The sequence below is a fragment of the Protopterus annectens genome, chromosome 1.part1, assembly GCF_019279795.1.
Source record: "Protopterus annectens isolate FY-2018-M chromosome 1.part1, PAN1.0, whole genome shotgun sequence".
NCBI lineage: Eukaryota > Metazoa > Chordata > Ceratodontiformes > Protopteridae > Protopterus > Protopterus annectens.
In genome coordinates this window covers 829,910,602-829,929,762 of record NC_056726.1, presented here as the reverse complement: position 1 = coordinate 829,929,762, position 19,161 = coordinate 829,910,602, and the positions used below count along the sequence as shown (strand labels likewise).

Genomic DNA, 19,161 nt, shown 5'->3' with positions numbered 1-19,161 from the left:
GAAGGTATTTCTAAAAGGCAGACCCAAGATTGTATTAGAAGATTCCAGGAGAGAGTCCCATTAGGTGCCACAAGATTTGATGCCATGAAAGCTTTTGATAAGCTTTCTTTGCAGTAGTTCTTGGTGGTCCTTAGGAGGATACATTTCCCAACCAGTTTCATAGCATACGTGGAGTGGTTATACTAGGGAATTTTCAAGATGACCAGTTTGAGATCCTTCATTTTGTTGGTGAGACTCTTGCTCTTTGGCACTAGAGGAGATGATTCCTTTGTTTCTCCTTTCTTTTCATTTTGATCATGGAATTCTTTGTATACTGGTGTGGGTGTTTCTTACAAGACTGGAATGTTACTTGAGATGCACTTCCTTTTATGGTCATCAACTTTGTTTTGTGATAATATCATGGTCCTTTTCTTAGACCCTTGGTGGTTAAGATCTCTAAGCCATAGGAGCTACTTCAAGATTTTGGTGGGCTTCCCAGCTTTAAGATCATTGTTACAAAATCACATCTGCACTGGATGTTCCCCCAAATTCTTATTGGTAGGTGTTATTCCCATCTAACTGGATGTGAGCTATCATCCATTATGTAGGCAATAAATGCATGGCCAAAGGTGGTACAGTTATTTGTTATCTTTTATTGAAGAATATATCAATAGCTGACTGAACAGGAAAAACTCAGGGCTGAAAAGCTGTACATCATGAAACTGTGTTCTCTTACCTGTATTGCTCTAATAGTGACCCATATGCTACATGTTTTTGATTTTGGTGACAGTACCTCTTTCGGTTACTTTAGGAAATGTGTTGTTCATGTGTCTGGAATGACCATCATGGCTAGATCTAACTGCATGGGAGGAGTTATCTTGGCTCAGAATGTTTTCCCTGTGGCTGTATAAGGAACATTGAGGCTTATGGACATTAAATGATGTAAATATATTGGCTCTGTGTTAGAGGACTGTGACTGCACATTGAAGGAGAGATGTATGCTTATTGGTTGTCGTCTTAATGCTATGAAGAGATAGCTTGACAACCTAAAATGTATTTCTTCCATCCATAACATTAAAGTGGATATCCAGGTATTTCAGTAAAGCATCTCATTAGCAATTGAAGCTGAGTCTCTGGGCAAAGTGTGTCATGGATATGGACAAGGATGGGGTTGGCAGGGTGCAAAGTAAGAAGAGTAAAGTCCCTCAATGCTGACCAGAGATATTCAAGAGAGTGATGTTCTCTCCTTTTTTTGAGGCCTGTAACGTCAGATTTGAGACCTGATGACTGTCTACTTTTTAGTGGATTGTTGAAATACATTAGAAAGAGTTGGCATAAATATAAAGCTAAGTGTGAGTGCCTGGGTTCTTTAAATGTCCCCATAATGGGCATTTGGGACCAAATTATTTTGGAAGAGAGTGCAACAGTGAAATTTCTTTACTATAGGTTCATAGGTTGGTACTAGGCTATCGGCCGTAGGGCCTATACAAGCCTAGCCATAACAATTCCCTGGCTATTTCTTCCCACAATATTTACTTCCGTGGACCCCTGTCTAGCAGGGAGACCGACATGATCCCTGGGGTGAATATCCTATCCCATCCAATCGTCAAGGTTCCTTTTGAAGAGGGCCAAAGAAGTGCTCTGCTTGACATGTATGGGCAGTCTATTCCAGAGTCTGGGGAGTCTCTAGGTCAGGAACCTATCCCTCTAGCATGTTTTGTTCATTGTGATGACAAGGTTTAGATCCCTGGAATGTGTGGCTCTGAGGGATAGGGATTTATTTAAGTGGAGCATGTCCAACAGCTCTGGGTTTGACATGGCCTTGTATGTTAAGTCGAGATCGCGTCTGAGTAGACGATATGCGACAGAGTATAGCTGGAGTTCGGTCAGCGTAGGGCATCTGCTTTAGGCCTGTGATTCTTTTAGTGAGGTATTTCTGCGGCCTTTCCAGTTGTTGCAGATGTCTTGAAGAGGTACTTACCAAAACGGGGCGTTGTATTCTAGAGTGGGTCTAATATGGGTTGAGTACAGTGGGACAATGACCTCCTTTTTTCTGGATGAAAAGCCCTTAGTGATGAGGTGTGCCACATAGAAGGATTTCCTGACTGTTGTGGCGATGTGTTTATCGAAGGTGAGACCACTGTCCACCTGTGTCCCAAAGTCTCATCATACTTTCGGTGTTTTAGTGTACTGCCACCTTTGTGGTAATTCACAGGTACATGTTTTTTCCCAAAGCGGATAACTATACATTTCTTAGCATTGAGCTTGAGCACATGGCTCTGGAACCAAGCATCTGTTTCTGTAAGGCCCTTTTGTAGAATATCCACATCATTTGGGGATTCAGTAATGGCTCCCAGTTTGCAGTCAGAGATGTTCCTTCACCCTTTCCCAAATTGCTCTGAGCTAAGGTTGAGGTGTATGAGAAGTGGAATTCATTCCATATTATAGAAATGTATTACTCTCTCTATTTTTGTGACGTCTAGCTCCTATCTTCTGAGTGTTTTTGCATGACAAATATTCCAGTTATCATTTCAGCTGTGTGTTGTCTCTTTTTTTTTTGTGGGGGGGGGGTAACTCCAACCAGTGTTCGCATTGTATGGAAGGGAGTGCTGGGTTACTGGACATAGGTCATCACTTCTTGTCTCAGTCTTCCTCATTTTAGTTCAAGGCTGACAAGGGCTTTCAGTAGTTATGGAGGGCTAATGTTCTAATGGTTTCTATCAAGTTGTATGGAATCCTCATTCTCTTATCCATCCCTTTGTCTCATTTCTTTCTTCTCTTGGGAATGTTTGATTGCTAAAACTGTATTGCTAATACTTTATAGTTCGAGTGCCCTAGTGTACTGATATGTGTTCTCTACTCATTAGGTAATATGTTGGGAACAGGTTCTCACCTTTGGGATGGGGCATTCTCTAACATGGTAAGTGTCTGGACTTATATTGGCATGTGGTGGAGCTTTAAAAATACCTTTTATTTTAACATACTAAAAAGAGCCAACACCTCTGCAGCATACTTTCAGCAGATTCTAAATCTGTTCTCATTCCCCTGGCAGACATATTGTCCTCCAGGTGGGGCATTCATTAGATAGACTTGTAACTGGTTTAGATATGTTATTACAGCCAAGCATCCTGCAGTTGAAATCCTATAATATGAGTACTGGACATTTTTGTAAGAGCTTAACAAGGTTAAATGATAGTATGTTTATTACAGTCAATATAAGCACTATGTATTTGTCAGTTCAACATGATTTGGGTCTTGCTGCTACTGAATTTTTCTGGAATTAAATGGATGGGGTGTCATACATTCTGAATTTTGATTGACCCACAATTATTTCTGTTGGTACAAAGTTTGTACCCTGATATGCACATTTATTTATAAGCAAGATTGAGGAGGAAGTGATGTATGTTGCCTATAGTTATTTTCTATTGCCTTTGTGAGTATAATACAGATTATATTTTTCTATTTTGTTTAGCTCCATTTACTTCAAATCAATTTCAGCAAAATAGAGAGTATATGCACAGGTGATCCACATCCTAGAGAGAGAGAATTTGAACAATGACAGTAGCAGATATTATTGACTGGTGCATCATATGTTAAAGCAAGGAGTTTTTATATTGCCTGGATATGGCTTTACATAAAAGTGAACCTTTTTATGTAAGATAAACATGATGTGTTTAACATCTCAATAAATGAGAAAATAGAAGAAACGGACTGTGTCTGATAGATAGCAGAAAAAAGAAAGGAAAGGAACACAGGTGCACTGCTAGGAGGGTTTGTCATTATTAATGACATCTCAACCAGTATTAACTCAGAAAGATAATCACCAACAGTGCAGTGATCTAACTCTCTCCATTAATAGAAGGGCGGTGTGTCACACATTACTTAAAGTTCATCTTATTGGGGTTAGTAAACACCAGCACACATTTCTGACATTTGTTCAACATTTTGAATTGCTTGCCTTGGGCCACTTCTGCCAGCTCCAAGTCTTTAAAATTGTTCATTAAGCTAATAATTTCTGAACCCAGGGGAGACCTCCTTGTCTTCCACCTTCTTTAACATACCTTTTTTTGCCAGCAGCATTATTATAGTCAATAATAGACAGTTCCTCTTTCCCATATGCATTTCTGGATCTAGCCCTGTTAAGATTAGGGATGGAGTAAGTAGTTGGGGGTTCCTGAAAAATCCTATTACATATTTCCTGAATTTCTGTTTTATAATGGCCCAGGGATGGGCATTCCCAAAAATGTGTATTCAGTCACCTAAGGCACTCTATTGACATCTCCAGCAAACAAGGTTGACAGTCTGGTATATTCTATGCAGCGGAGATGAGGTATAAAAGTGTTTGAAACATATACTGCCAAACATAAAATCTGAATTTTTGGGATTTAATAGTGTATATGGGAGCTTGTAACAGCTCCTGCCAAAGCGTGTTGGCATTTGAAATTCCCAGTTCCTTTTCCCTCATCAGTATGTTTTTGACAGCTGTATTCACTGTTGTGCCTAGTAAAATTTTATACAGACAACTAATCATGCCTTTCTTCTAGCTGCTCCAACCCTGCTTTCCAAAATCTATTAAATTACCTGTTGGCAGATGTCCTGAAGAAGACTTGCAACTTTTAATTTTCTCAGTTCACTGGTCAACCAACAAAAAATGAGATAAAAGTGCCCAAAGCACCACCAAAATGTTTAAAATCCAAAAATCAGCACTTTGGAAAGCAACACTCGATCTGTTGAGCTTACATTTTTTTTTTCTTTCCTTTGACAATATAAAAATGCAGTGTGACTGACAGTACATATATTTTTTAAGGAATTATTGTAGGAGAGAAATGGATGTTAATTCAAATATTAGGGCTGCAATGCAATTAATGGTTCTTTTATTGCTTTGGATGTAAAAGGAAGCACATGGATAGGGTATGCATGCATCTGAAGAAGTCTGTATTCTGACATAAACGCAGTGAGATGTTAAGCATTGTGTGTATATTTTTATTGTTTTTATCGTGGTTTCTTTTACTGTTAGTATTGTCAAAGGATTTTAAGCTCAACAAATCGAAGGTTGCCTTCCGAAGTGCTCATTTTTTAATTTTTATAATATCCCATTTAACCCGTGCTGGGTCAGCTTCTGTTTTCCACCAGTTTGTGAAAGCAGAATGTACTGCCACCTATGTGATTTACCATCACATGCTGCCATGAAACCATAAAGATGAAACTTTGAAAAAATTTCAATCTTCTGGCTGCTAGATAAAGATGAAAGGCTTGAAAGCTCAACCACCAAGGTTTCCTGGCAAAGTTAAAATATTCCAAGCCACCCTCAGGGTTGACCATATATATGAGTGAGATAACTGTTTGAACTTTTGAATGGCCCCTTGTTTGGAGAAGGGGGAGTAATGGCAAAGCATGAGTATAGTAAACAAAGGCAGGAGAAACAATTTAATTGCTTGAACTCTGAGATGTATCTAGGTACATATTTTCCCACCTTTTCACTAGCCCCACCAATGTTGCAGAAATATCATTAAAAGTTATGTTGGTTGTCTCCAAAAGAGTGGGGCCACTCTAATCCCAAGGTAACAGAAATTAGTCTACATATTTAAGAAAGAGAGCATGTTAACTATTTTTTTGCTAGGAGTGAAAGTAACACATCTCTGTAGTTTTGCTCCTGTTACTATCATACCTCATTAAGTTCCAAAGGTGGTCAGCTCTAGCAAACAAGCTCAACGTCCTTCTTAGGGTTAGTTAAAAAGATCAGTAAGGCATTTTTTATGAATTTGAGCTAATTGGTATCCCTCACAATAAAGTTAGTGTGTTTACTTACTTGGGATTCCAAATGTAAAACAAACATCAGGGGACATAGAACAGTCTTGACAGGTCCCCCCGTCAATGGAAAAAAAGTGTAAAGACTAAATCCTTCTTTATCCTGGCATTGAAGCCTGTACACATCTGTTGTAAGAGAGTTATCAGTTTTAATGGGAGATAAGATCATTGCAGGGTTTTAAATAAAAATTACCTGGATACCCTATCAAATGGTTTCTCTGGGTCACAACTGAGAGAAGATGCTTCTCATGCAGTTAATAGTCTTTGAATATCTTCACTACTGAGATTAAATTGTCAAAGATAGTTGTATAAAGCCCAGTTCATCATCATCATCCCCTTTTTTTCCCCATTTTCTACATGGGGTTGGAGTATCGTGTTAACTGTTGCCATCTCTTTCGATTCAATGCTACACTTCTGCCTTCTTCGACAGTAGTGCCCAAGTGTCACAGATCTTCTTTCACACAATTCATCCATTTCTTTGCTGGATATCCTCATTTCTTCTTACCTTCTTCCTGTTTGTCCCAAATCTTCTTCACTAGATTGTCTTCTGCTTTTCCGCACATATATCAAAACCAGCATAATCTGTTCCCTTTGATCTTTTCTGCAATCGGAGCTACTTTGGCTTCTACTGTTATGTCCTCATTTCTTCATCTGTCCCACAATGTACATCTTGCTACCCTTCTCAGGCACTTCATTTCCATCACCTCTAGCTTCTTCATCTGCTCTGCCTTTACTGCCCAGCTTTCTGCACCACACAGTAGTACTGAGCTCACCACTGTCTTGCACACCTTATTTTTTAGCTTCTTTGGCTTCTTTTGTCATATACTACACCTGAGACTCTATGCCAGTTGGCTGCAGCCAGTCTAATTCTAGCTTTGACCTCTTCATTCAGACTTCCCTTCTCCTCAACCACCCCTCCCAGATACTTGAAGCTATTTACATGTTCCACTATCTTCCCTTCAATCTCAGTTCTCAGCTGCTTCTGTTTTCCCCGATTTGCTGTCATTACCACTGTCTTATCTTTGCTTAGTTTCATCCCATGTGCCTTCAGTTTTGCATTCCATTCCCCTGTCCTTTGCTGAGGTTCATGCTCAGAATCTGCCTATAATGCCACATCTTATGTATACAGCAACTTTGTTGATCTGTCACATCCAACCTGTTTGGTAATGTAGTCCATCACCAGTGTGAACAGCAGTGGGCTCAGAGCTCAACCCTGGTGGGCACCCACTCCCTCTGGGAATCCCTGTGAGGCCGAACAATGTGCGTACTTGAGTCATTGGGTTCTTCTACATAGCCTGCAGTAATTCTACCAGTGTTTCTGGGACTTTCAACCACATTCCATACTGCCCAGTTCAGCTTTCTTGGGACCTTGTCATATGCTTTCTCCAAGTCTAGGAATGCCTAGTTGGACTATTTCTCATCTTTAGCTTCTTCTCAACTATCTGTCTCACTGCAAACATTGGGTCAGTGCTGCATCCTGATATGAATCCAAACTGCTCATCTCCCATCTTACATTCTGCTCTGTATATCCATTTATCAATCATGCTTTCCAGAACTTTCATGCAGTGTGATAGGAGTTTGATGCCTTTGTACTGCACACAGTTGTGGATGGTCCCCTTTGTTCTTGTACAATGGCATGAGCATGCATGTTCTCCAGTCATCTGGGATACGCCTTTCTCTCCACACTGCTATGAGTACCCTCCGGAGCCATTTCTCCCCAATCTCACCCTGCATCTTTATCATATCTGTGCCTGCTGCTTTCCCCTGACTTCATTTTCTTTAGTACTATTCTTACTTCTTCTAGGGTGGGCTCCTCCTCTTCTCTCATCATAGGCTGTTTCTGGGGCAGCACAGCTTCAATGAGGTTTTCTTCATTCAGAAGCTGCTGGAAATGCTCCTTGCATCTGCCTTTGATGTCCTGTGGACTGGTGAGCAGGTTGTTGCTGGCATCCCTTATGAAAGGTGCCTGACTAGCTTCTTTATCTTTCTGTCTTTGCATTGCAACCTGATATATTTTTTTTGTACCACCTACTGAGTCACTTTCTAGAAGTTGGTAGATTGCCTCTGATGCCCTATTCTTTGCCATTGCAACTCCTTTCTTAGCTTCTTTGTTAGCCAACCAGTATTCCTTCCTAGCCTGTTTGATCTTTTCTATCTCCCACTTTTTCCTGCACTCCTTTCTTTGGATGACTTCCTGGACTTCTGCATTCCACCACCAGCTTTTCTTTATGTGCCTCATTTCCATATCTGGCTCGGCCATATATCTGTTCTGTAGTCCTCACACATGCTGTTTTGAGGCGCCGCCGATCTTCAACTCCACCTATTTCTTCCTCCTGTTGGGATGCTAGCACCCTGAGTAATTCCTTGAACTGTTGTACTTTCTCTGCAGTCAACATCCAGGTCTTCAGCCTGGTCTCTATTGACTTTAGAGCCTTCTGTGATCACTGCTTGCAGCTGATTGTGGCAACCAGTGGTTTATGCTGTGGGCCTGCTGTTTCACTGGGGATGACTTTGAAGTCATTAATTTTACCCCCAGTGCCTTTTCATTACTAGAAGGAAATTTACTTGAGTTGCATGTTGGCCACTTTTGTATGTGATCTTGTGATTGTCTCTCTTTCTGAACCATGTATTGGCTACTATCAAACCATTTGCCAGACAGAAGTCTAAAATGGCCTCTCCTCCTCTATTCCTGTTGCCCCACCCATGTGGACCCTGGCAATCCTCATATCCTATTCTCTCTTTCCCAATATGTGCATTCAGGTCACCCATTATCAACACCAATTCATGTTGTCCTGCTTTATCTAGTAGGTCCTGCAACTGCTGCATGAATGCACTTTTTTCCTCACTATCACAACCCTGCTGTCGGGCATAGATTTAGATTATGAATACTGCCCTATCATGCCATGAGTCTGCCACTAATTCTGCTAACATCCCTCACTGCCTTCTGAAGCCTCTCTCTAACTGCAATTCTCACACCATTTCTAGCCTGTCCCCCTTCTGAGTAGTAGACTCTGGATCCCAAGCCAAGTGGTTTCGCTGCACTTCCCTTCCAGCTTGTCTGTTGGATACATAGGGTGTCCAACCTCTTCTGTATCTTCATGTAATACACTTCTAAGCTACATTCTGTCAGTGAACCTACATTGAGTAGCAATTCTCAGTTCATGTTTGGCAGGTTGATTGGTTTTAAATCCAGCTTTCACTCAATAGAGCTATCCCAGGTAACCCAGGCTGGGCAACTAGACACAGGCTGGCTAGTAGCTTATTGATGCAAGGCTGATGGCCTTTATGATTGGCACACACTGGCCAGTAGGGGCACATATACATCTCCCACTGTTAGCATAGATCACTGGCGTAGCCCTGAGTAGGCCGGGTTCTCAACCCACTTATCACCAATAACTACCCATGCCTTTTTTGGCAACATCAGTCAACATGACTGAATCACCTAGAGACATATTTTACACTGGGTTGCTAGCCTTGCATGGCATGCAGTCTGTGATCCATGTTATCCTATCTTGAAGGTATTGCACACCACAGCAGATGCCCAAAGCAGTTGGGTCTGTACAACTCTTCCTCCTATAGGGTACCATTTAGAGTCTGTGCTGCTTCCCACAGCTCCTTACATTGGTGTGTTTGAGATGGAAACACTCGGCATGTTTTTTTTAGAGGTGGGAGGAACCCCACAGAGACACAGGGAGAACATGCAAATTCCAAACAAGCACTGATCGGAGGTCATGATCGAACTGTGTACCTTGTGCATGGGAGGCCAAGCCCAACTGGTCTGGATGTATCAGTCATGGGAGGTAACTTGCCAGTCTCTTAGTTAGGGCTGTGGCAACAGTTTTGTAGTCATGGTTTGGAATGGATGTGTGTTAGTAAGAGGAGACAAGTGTGATATATTTGTCTGGTTTTAAAACACTGCAGTAATCTCTTGTATCCATGAACTGTGTATCGACCCTGTACCCAAAACATAACTGAATAGTTTAGTCAGCCAGGAAAATGCAAATTGCTTGCCCTTCCAGTAAATTTCCAAGGGGGTGACATCTGGCTCAGGATGTTATCTTGCCTTGGCCAATTTTGCCAATATGCTTTCTATTTCCCCTACTGTGAATGGAGCTTTCTCAAAGCTGTTGTTTCACTTCTGTTTAAACAGGAAATGACTGTTGTATCTTTCGGCTTTTCCCGGTTAGGGGTCGCCACAGCTGAACTCCAGTCCGCTAATGATTGGTAGTAGATTTTTACGTACCGAGTTACCAGCTCTGACGCACAACCTTCAACGAAGGTACGCCCATTCACGCAGTCGCAACACAGAAGACGCTTTGGCTGAGAATCGAACAGGACAATGTCATACTGTGAGGTGACAACGCTACCACAGCACCACCACCGCAGTAAACAGGAAATGACTGTTACTCTCCTCTAATTCTTAGGGAGGTTAGAAGTCAAAAACCCCCTGTAGTAGGGGAGGATCTTCATGGAGACACAAGAACTGTTATTAGGAGCTAGCAGATGTAAAGGAATGAATAAACAAAAAAAAAAAGCAAGTAATGGTAAAAATAATTTTAAAATACTGAGAGTTAATAGAATCAAACTAGCTACTCACAGGCAGAAACATGCCTGAAGTTTTCCTTGAAAATGTCTTGCAACAGGGTTTGCTTCATTCGCATGTCTTCTTTTTTCAAAATGAAGACATTTCACATTGATTTGCTAAGATATTTCATTCTGATTTAATTTCTTTTACTTTTTTTAAAACTATATTGCTACTCATTTTAAGGCAGAAAAGAAATAAGGAATGTCTGGAACCACCTGCACTTTTTCTGAGGTAAACATCAAATGGTTTCAAATTGCAACTGAAGATATTTCTTAATAGTGTGGTATGCCAAAGATACTCCATGTAAGCCCTGTTTTGACAACCTACATTTATCATCAGTTTGACAGAAGTAAAAGAATGACTTTAAAGGCCTGTTAAAACGCAATATATCTTCTGCAAAACTAAACAAGAGAACTGGAAAAATAGTGTGTAACAGTATCTGGATTTACAGAGATTCAGTTAGTGTATATTTTGTTTTGCAGGGAAGTACTACAACTATGACAGCAGTGGTAAGTACTATTCCAACAGTGTAATGGCGGATCAATGTTGTGGACAGTGGCTGATACGAGCATGTGACTTAGGCGATGGGGAATTTGAGGTAAGAGAATGAACCAGGTTTTGAGTGGTCTGCAGTGGACAGCTGCTTAATACATTATTTAGCTCATTGTTTTGCTTGGCATTTGGATGATCTCCTCTGTACATCCATAGGAGCAACTCTTGATGAAATACCTGATGTGTTTATAGCCCAAAGACATGTCAGTAAATGAACTGGTGATCCTTCTAAATTTCACTTAGTGGGGTTTGAGTGTGCTTGCTTGCAAGCACCTATGTGTGCCATGAAAAAAAATTAAAGTTGATATTAATGAACAAATAGATAAATTAGTTTTTGTAGTTAATATGGATGTCCTTGCCCTTATTTACTTGAGTGGTTTTGATTATTTTATGTATTAATATTAAAACATTATACATTTTCTTTTAAGGGAAATGTACAAGTCGTAATGTATCTATATTTCTGGAGTGGAAATTCATGAATGTCTTGCAAATTTTGCATCTGCCTTTTCCAAGTTTGTGGAGCTGATATGAACTTTGTAGATTTATGATCTCACCTGCCCATAGTATATGCAGAATATCCTTCTATGGATTTAGTGACTAGAGGGTGTGCAGTTTTGAAACACCACTGTTGGTTGATAAAGGTTTGGGTGGAATTCCAGGAAATTCTGTACAAGTCATTTGTCCACCCTTCAACATGGGATGCTTTCACGTCAGCCTGCCATGCCTTGCCAACCTGTCCCATGAAAATGTCATAGATGCGCCCTACGCCTTCCTGCTAGTGATAGGTCCTATTCCTACACTACTGCGCTACCGTTAATCAGTAGGAGATTACTTCCTGCCTCCCCAGTCATTTGCCAGTAGTGGAAATATTTGGCCTACTTCCAGTATGGTGTTTGCAACTAGAGTTTTCTGTATTTAAGTAGGTAAGTGATCCAGTCCTTCAAGTATCCTTTTCTGTCATGGCACTGTCCACAAAGGCAATGATAAAAGTGGTGTTTGTGTGTGTATATGTGTGCATGTATATATATATATATATATATATATATATATATATATATATATATATATATACATACACACATGTATGTATGTATGTGTATATATATATATATATGTATATATATATATATATATATATATATGTATGTATGTATATATATATATATATATATATATATATATATATATATATATATCTATATGTATATATATATATATATATATATAAAGAAAGAGAGTGAGTTAGCTAATTTAGAGTAGTCAGCTGACTCTTTATAGCTTCCTCTTTCTTGCCATTGATCAAAGCCCAAAGTGCCCTAGCTCATACTTAGCCCTTGTTAACTTAGTGTCCCTGATATCTCCTTCACCCCAGCAACAGTCTGTCAGTCTTGTAGCTTAACACCTTCCACGTGTTGATCTGTGACCGTGGCTTCAGCCCCACCAAAAACAGTGCCCATTCAGCAACCCTTTTAATGGTAGTCACTGGAACTCTGTTGTGTTTACTCTCCTCTAGTGGTATTTGGAATTCCCTGCCTTCTCCCAAACCATTATATTATTTTGTATCAGCAGTTAATGCACCCAGCTGTACTTCCTCAGTCCTAAGTGCAGTATTACCCTAGTGCTGCTGGTGTGCTATGTCAGACATGTGATGTGCTCCATCACTATGCTAATTGTGTGCACTATAGTTATTTTCATGAATTAAACATCTATGTTTTGGGTGGCTTGTTCAACATAATCCTCTGGACAACCTTCTCTTTGCTGTCTCTGTAGCAGTTCCACATACATCCCCCTCTTTTGGAACTCATGTGATCTTTCTTTTCTAAGTATGGGGTGTGAACATTTTTTTATAACTTCAACCCTTCAAACCTTCATAGGATCATGAACCGACCATTGCTCCCTTTATGGATTTGGTACTGGACTATCCTTGGATGAAAATCAGGTACACAAACAACTATCTCTTCTTGGCAAACCCAAACACTTTTGTGAACAAATTAATCTTCTCACAGATCCTCCTTCCTCCCCTATCACCATCCAGACTTTCCAAGGATGAGGCTCAACCTATGACTTTCCTCAAGGAATTCAGCCATCTCCTTTGTACCACAACCTCTGCCTCTCCCCCAAATTCACCCAGCTCCCACATCTTTTATCGCCCTCTTCAGTTTTAAGAAAATCACTCTCAAAGATCTTGAGCCCCCTACTAGTAAACATACCCCTGGATGCTCCCCCTAGTGCAGACAACCTGCTCCCCTGATTCATCTCACATTACAAAAACTTCCTTTCCACACTACTGTTTCCACATTTATAACTTCTGCTCAACTCAAAACATAGTGCCAGACATATGAAAAACTGCAGTTATCAAACCCTTTCTCAAACAGCCTCAGCCAGAGAATGCCTCCCACCTCTGTCCTATCTCTGTCCCTCCTGCAGTTGGGAAGCTACTTCAAAAACTAATCTATAGCCAAGTGTCCACTTACATCCAACATTACCATCTCCTCACTCTTAAACAGTGTGGATTCTGCACTGGCTAGAGCACAGTGACAGCAGTATGCTTGCATACAGATGAGATCCTTCTCAGTATGCATAAAAGAAATCTTTCAGGAGTACTCTTCATTGATCTTACCAGAGCTTTTGATTTTATTGACCACCTCCTGCATCTCGACTCCCCTCCAAGAAATCATAGCTGCAGCACTGTCATCTGGTTCCAGGATTTCATAACAAATAGGTATTTCAGAGTCAGAGTCCATCTCATCACTGTCATCTCCAGCACCCCTTACCAAATAATTGCCCCAGGGCTCCATATTCATCCCAGTGTTTTCAGTTTTTATTAACAAACTGCCCAATGACCTCCCTAACTTTCCTATCACTCTGTACCCTAATAACATGGTTATCTTTTGATCCAGTCATACACAATCAACTCTTCAAACCCAGCTTCAGTCTGACCTCCACTCCCTTAATTCTTGGCTATGCAACCATAAGGTGCTCCTAAACTCCTCCATAACAAAATGTATGATATTTGGAACCTCACAAAAGCTTAAAAAAAACTTCCTAAAAATCTCAACATTGCATATCATCTCAGTGGTACCCCAACAGAAAATACCATGTCTTTTAAACACCTAGATTTATGACTTGGAATAGTCACTTAACTTGTATAACAAGATTAAAAAACACCAGGAAAAAGATTAACTTTCTTCTATTCTGGTCCAGAGAAATATATCCCTTTCTCTGAAATATGGGTTCCCCTTCATAGCCACTGCCTCTAAAAAAAAATCTGCAGTCAATTAAAAACAAATTCTGCTGATTCATTTCTAACTTCCCACCCACCCCGGAAACACAACTGTACCACCCTGTCCAAAGCCAGATGGCACCACATTTTGTTCCCCTGTTACTAATATTGGCTAATTGTTTAAATTATCTACTGGAATGTGTACCTTTTGTGATTACTCTGCATTTGTAATTGGTTCTGTTTTAATTTTTTTGTGAAATGTCTTTTTTTTTTCCCCAAACATCTTTATTAAATTTTCACATATGACAAAGGCAATCTTACAGTAATATAAATGAAAAACATGCAAAATGATAACACTTCAGTTGCCACCAACTTACATCACAGATACCGTTGAAAAAATTGTAGTTCCAAACATTGTACATCAGTTATAAACCATCCAGTCATTGTCAGTTAAGCATTATATGGCTCATTCAAATCCTGCCTCTTAAACCTTGTTCTTGCTCTGCATGTATTGTTCCCACAGTTCCCATTTTTTCCTATGTAGCTGGCGCCTTCCCTTTTCTAAAGATCCCAATTCCAGCTGTTTTATCTCTGTTACTACATTCAGTACTTCTAATAAAGTTGGTCTAGACTTTGATTTCCATTTTCTAGTAAAAGTGTTTTTGGCAGCCACCATAATTAGACTCAGCAAGGCTTTACTATGTCTAGGCAATTCTGATTCTGTAGCATAACTCAAAAAAATCATATTCCCAGTCATCCCTAAAGTCTGCCAGCTCATTACACTCCCAAAAAATGTGTTCCCAGTCTTTCTTGCCCGTCACACCTCCATTGTTTGCCGTCCACCTGATAAAATTCTTTTTGAGTCTGTTTTGGATATAAAAATACCTGTGTAAACACTACCAGGCAAAGATCCTAAATCTTCTAGGCTTTGTTGCATATTTGGGAGATATACATATATACTCCCATTGTCTCCCTGTGAATTGCTTATCCAGTCTCTCTTCCCAGTCCTTTCTAAGCTCCTCTCATTGATTCTTATAATTATCATGCTATATTTTATATGTTTACTAATTACTCCTTTTTTAAAGACAGCTTCTCTTCTAGATTCTATTAAAAACTCTGCCAGTGATGGTCTTTCATTTAAGAGCCCTCCATTTCTTTCTCTTTGCCTATACTCTGATGTCAGTCCTTGATAGGGAGGGCAATCTCTAACCTGCAATCCAAATAAATTCTTGGCCTCTTCCCATTCTGTTAGCTTTCCCTTTCTTGTTATTTGCTCCCAATACCTTGGTTCTTTTATTTATTTATTTATTTTTGCAAATGGTCTGGTTTGATTGGTGTATTACTCCAGTAAACAAACTTAAATAAAAAAAGAAATACCCACTGCTATTGAGCCAGAACCATCAGTGGATGATGTGATCTTAATTTGTGCTTCCCTAAGGAACCAGAATGCCTTCTTGTGCACTAAATGCTGTGCAGATGTTCTTTGTGTTTCACTGTTGCAGTCATCACATTGGGTTATCTGCTTGCAGTAGCCCTCAGTCGGCCTGATTATCAGAGTCTTGGGACCTGCTTCAGTTGCTGTCTCATCTTCCATGATGTCAGGTAGTCAGGGGTATAAAGCATGCAGCCGACACCATTACATCAGTCTTTCTTGCCGTGCGGTGTCCGAAGCAGAAGCAGTTCGCAAGTGCCGGTCGGCCGACTCCTGAAATTTTTGTTTTCGAGTTTCAGAACTGAAGTCTTCAACTAAAGCTAAGTAACCCCATTGGGGAAACTTTTTCTTGCTCTAAACCGATGTCAGTAAAAGTCAGTAATTGTATTTCTTGTGGAAAGCAAATACCTCATAAAGATTTTCATTCGTACTGTATTCCTTGCCTAGGCCTTGACCACAGCATACCTCGCTGTCTGTTTTCTGCCTTATTTAAACAACGAACTATTCGTCGTCTGTATATTTACACTTCTAAATATTTTGGTACTCTGTTCAGTTATCCAGATATGGCTTCGGTAAGCCACCCGACTACCAACATTCCGAAAAAACACAAAGATAAAGACAGAGACAGGCCGACTAGGTCCAAAGCTGCCAACGACACTTATCCTAAGCTAGTCGCCAGTTCGCCGGTACTCAATGAGGTGCTTTTGCAGCCCCTGATACCTGCTACTTCAGATTTGCAGGCCTCTACTGAGACCCATTCGGAGTCCAGTATGCTGCAAGATGCTTCAACTGTGGAACCTGCGGATGTCTCTACCTTGGATGGGTCCGGAGCCGCTGTGCAGGCACCGGCTTCTGAGGGTGTATTCAGGCCTACTGACTTGCATATTAAACCAACGCCTTCTTCAAGGCCTCGATCCATGTCTAGAAAGCCGACGCCCAGACCGCATGGTCAGGCCTCTATGCCTAAAAAGCAAATAAGAATGGCTGAAGACCTTATTACTTTAATCAGGGGAAGCCAACCTTTCCCCTCTAAGAGACGTAGGACTGAATTTGGTTATGATTCTTCTGATCAGGATTCTGAAATTTTTATTTCTTCTGATGACCAGGATTTACCCTTATCTACCTATGAGGATTCTGATGCAGAGGACTCTATTCCCTCTGCTTCCCATCCAGAGGATTTCTCTTTTGGTGAAACCTTGCATACTCTTAGGGAGCATTTTCACTGGGAAAGCCAGGATTACTCTGATTCTAAAAAGAGGCTTAGGGATTTCTTACTCATGCCCCAACATAGACCTTTAGCTATCCCCCCCTGTACTGGACATTGTTGATGATGCCTTTACGGAGGCCTTTACGGAGTCTAGCTTGGCCCCTGACTCCTTACCTTCTGCTCCCAGAAAACCAGATAGATATTACAGGGTTCCTGACTCTCACAAGTTCATCTTTAAAAATCCTACTGCGGATCCTGAGACGATTTCACAGGGACCCAAGGGCATAAAGGCTACTACTGCCAAAAATTCCTATCCCCTCTGATAGAGATTCCAGGGCGCTGGATAGATGGGATAAGAATGTATACACTTCTGCAGACTTGGCCATTAGGGCCTTAAGTTGCCAGTTTCATATGTTAAAGTAGCAGCATATTATTAGATTGCTTAAACAGAAAATGATGTTGATTCCTGACTGTGCTGAAAATAAGGATTTACAGGATGTAATCCATTCTGCTGAACAAGTTGGAAAACATACTTTGCAATGTGGTTTTGATTCACTAGAGGCATCTTGCAGGGCTGCTGTTACTGGGTCTGTACTTAGAAGGCATGCTTGGCTTAAGGAGCAATCTTTGCCAGATCATGTTAAAGCTAAATTGTTGGATGCTCCCTTAAACCAGGGCCGCCTGTTTGGCAACAAAGCATAAGAAGTATTTAAAAAGATGGAGGAAAAAGCTAAATCTATGCAAACTGTTAAAGATTTCCTGCAAGTGCAGCCTCCAAGATTTAGTGGGCATTGGCCCTCTAAGGATTGGTCCTTTCCTGCCTCTTCCAGACCTTCTCAGTCCAAACCCAGAACCAGCAGAATAGGCTTCATTCCCAAGGTACACACAGGGCTAAGCAGTGGGGAGCTCCCACTTCCAAAGCAGGGAGTAGTAAGACCCCCCCCCCTTATGGTAAACTGTCTCAATGACTTAACTTTAAAACTTCCAGGCCCTTCTCAACTTGACTGCTCCTTTAGGGGGAAAGATTGCTCTGCAGGCAAAAAACTGGGAACTCATTACCCAGGACAAATGGGTTTTAAATATAGTTTCCCAAGGATACAGATTCCACTTCCACACTTTACCAACCCCAAACAGTTGGCCAGATCTACCCCTAAATCAGTAGGCAGAGGCCCAAAAGCAAGTTCTCTCTCTCAAGTATAAGGGCTATTCAAACTGTCCCAGAAGAGGAAATGGGACAAGGTTTCTACTCAAGACTTTTTCTGGTGCCCAGAAAAGCCAACTCCTGGCATTCTATCCTGGATCTCTCTATCCTAAACACTTTTTTGATGATCCCAAAATTCAAGATGCTAACTCTTCACCAGTTGCTTCCTATGCTAGGCAAGGATGCCTTGTTGGCAACACTAGATTTAAAGGAAGCCTACCTGCACATCCCAATCAGGGAATCTTGCAGAAGTTTCCTTCACTTCAAAGCAGGCTGCATGCACTATCATTTCTCTGCACTGCCCTTTGGTTTATTTACTGCTCCCAGGCTATTCACAAAGTGCCTAGCTCCAGTCATTGCATTTTGCAGGCAAATAAATATTCAAATATACCGATACCTAGACAATTGTCTAATTCAGGCAGAAAGCCAGGACATATTATTGAATCATCTGGCGTTTGTACAAAAATTGCTAACTTCTCTGGGGTACACCATAAACGAAAAGAAATCACATCTGGTACCCTGCCAACAAATTGTATTCCTGGGAGCAAGCTTGAACACAACTTCCCAGATGGCTTTCCTCACGCCAGAGAAACAAGTTCATTTGACAGCTTACTTCAAACAACTGGCCACAAAGACCCTGCTATCTGCAAGACAAATACTGCAAAACTTGAGGTTCATGGCCTTCTGCATTCTCCTAATTCCATAGGCAAGACTGCATATGAGGAAACTACAATGGTATCTAAAAAGACTATGGTGTCAACATTCTCAGGATCTAGAAGCAGTGATTCCTATCATACCTTGCCTACAGTTAGAGTTCCTTTGGTGGGCAGAGGCCTGCCCCTAAAACAAGGGACTGCCATTCACTCTACCCCCCCCCCCCCCGCTGCCCAAACCCTAACAACAGACACATCAGACTATGCATGGGGGGCTCACATGGCAGAGAGGTGCATTCAGAGCAAAGGGAACCCAAGTCAAATGCACCTGCATATCAATCAAAAAGAAATGTTAGCTGTACACAATGCTTTGTCAGCCTTCAAGGACCACATTCTTCCAGGGCAGTTAATGGTAAAGACGGACAACACCACTGTTATGTGGTACATAAATAAGCAGAGGGGAACCCACTCATACCCTCTGTGCTGACTAGCCATGGCTCTGTGGGACACAGCCTTGAGCT

The 19,161-nt window shown here is 40.9% G+C and overlaps 1 protein-coding gene across 2 annotated transcripts in view; it reads left to right on the top strand.

Annotated features, from left to right (window-relative positions):
- The window catches only part of GBA2 (glucosylceramidase beta 2), a 2,751,058-nt gene that overhangs the window by 2,498,241 nt on the left and 233,656 nt on the right, over positions 1-19,161 (top strand). For both annotated transcript variants that reach the window (XM_044078535.1, XM_044078526.1), the window contains exon 15: positions 10,855-10,970. In XM_044078535.1, coding sequence (XP_043934470.1) covers positions 10,855-10,970 — 116 coding nt within the window. The remainder of the gene's footprint in view (positions 1-10,854; positions 10,971-19,161) is intronic.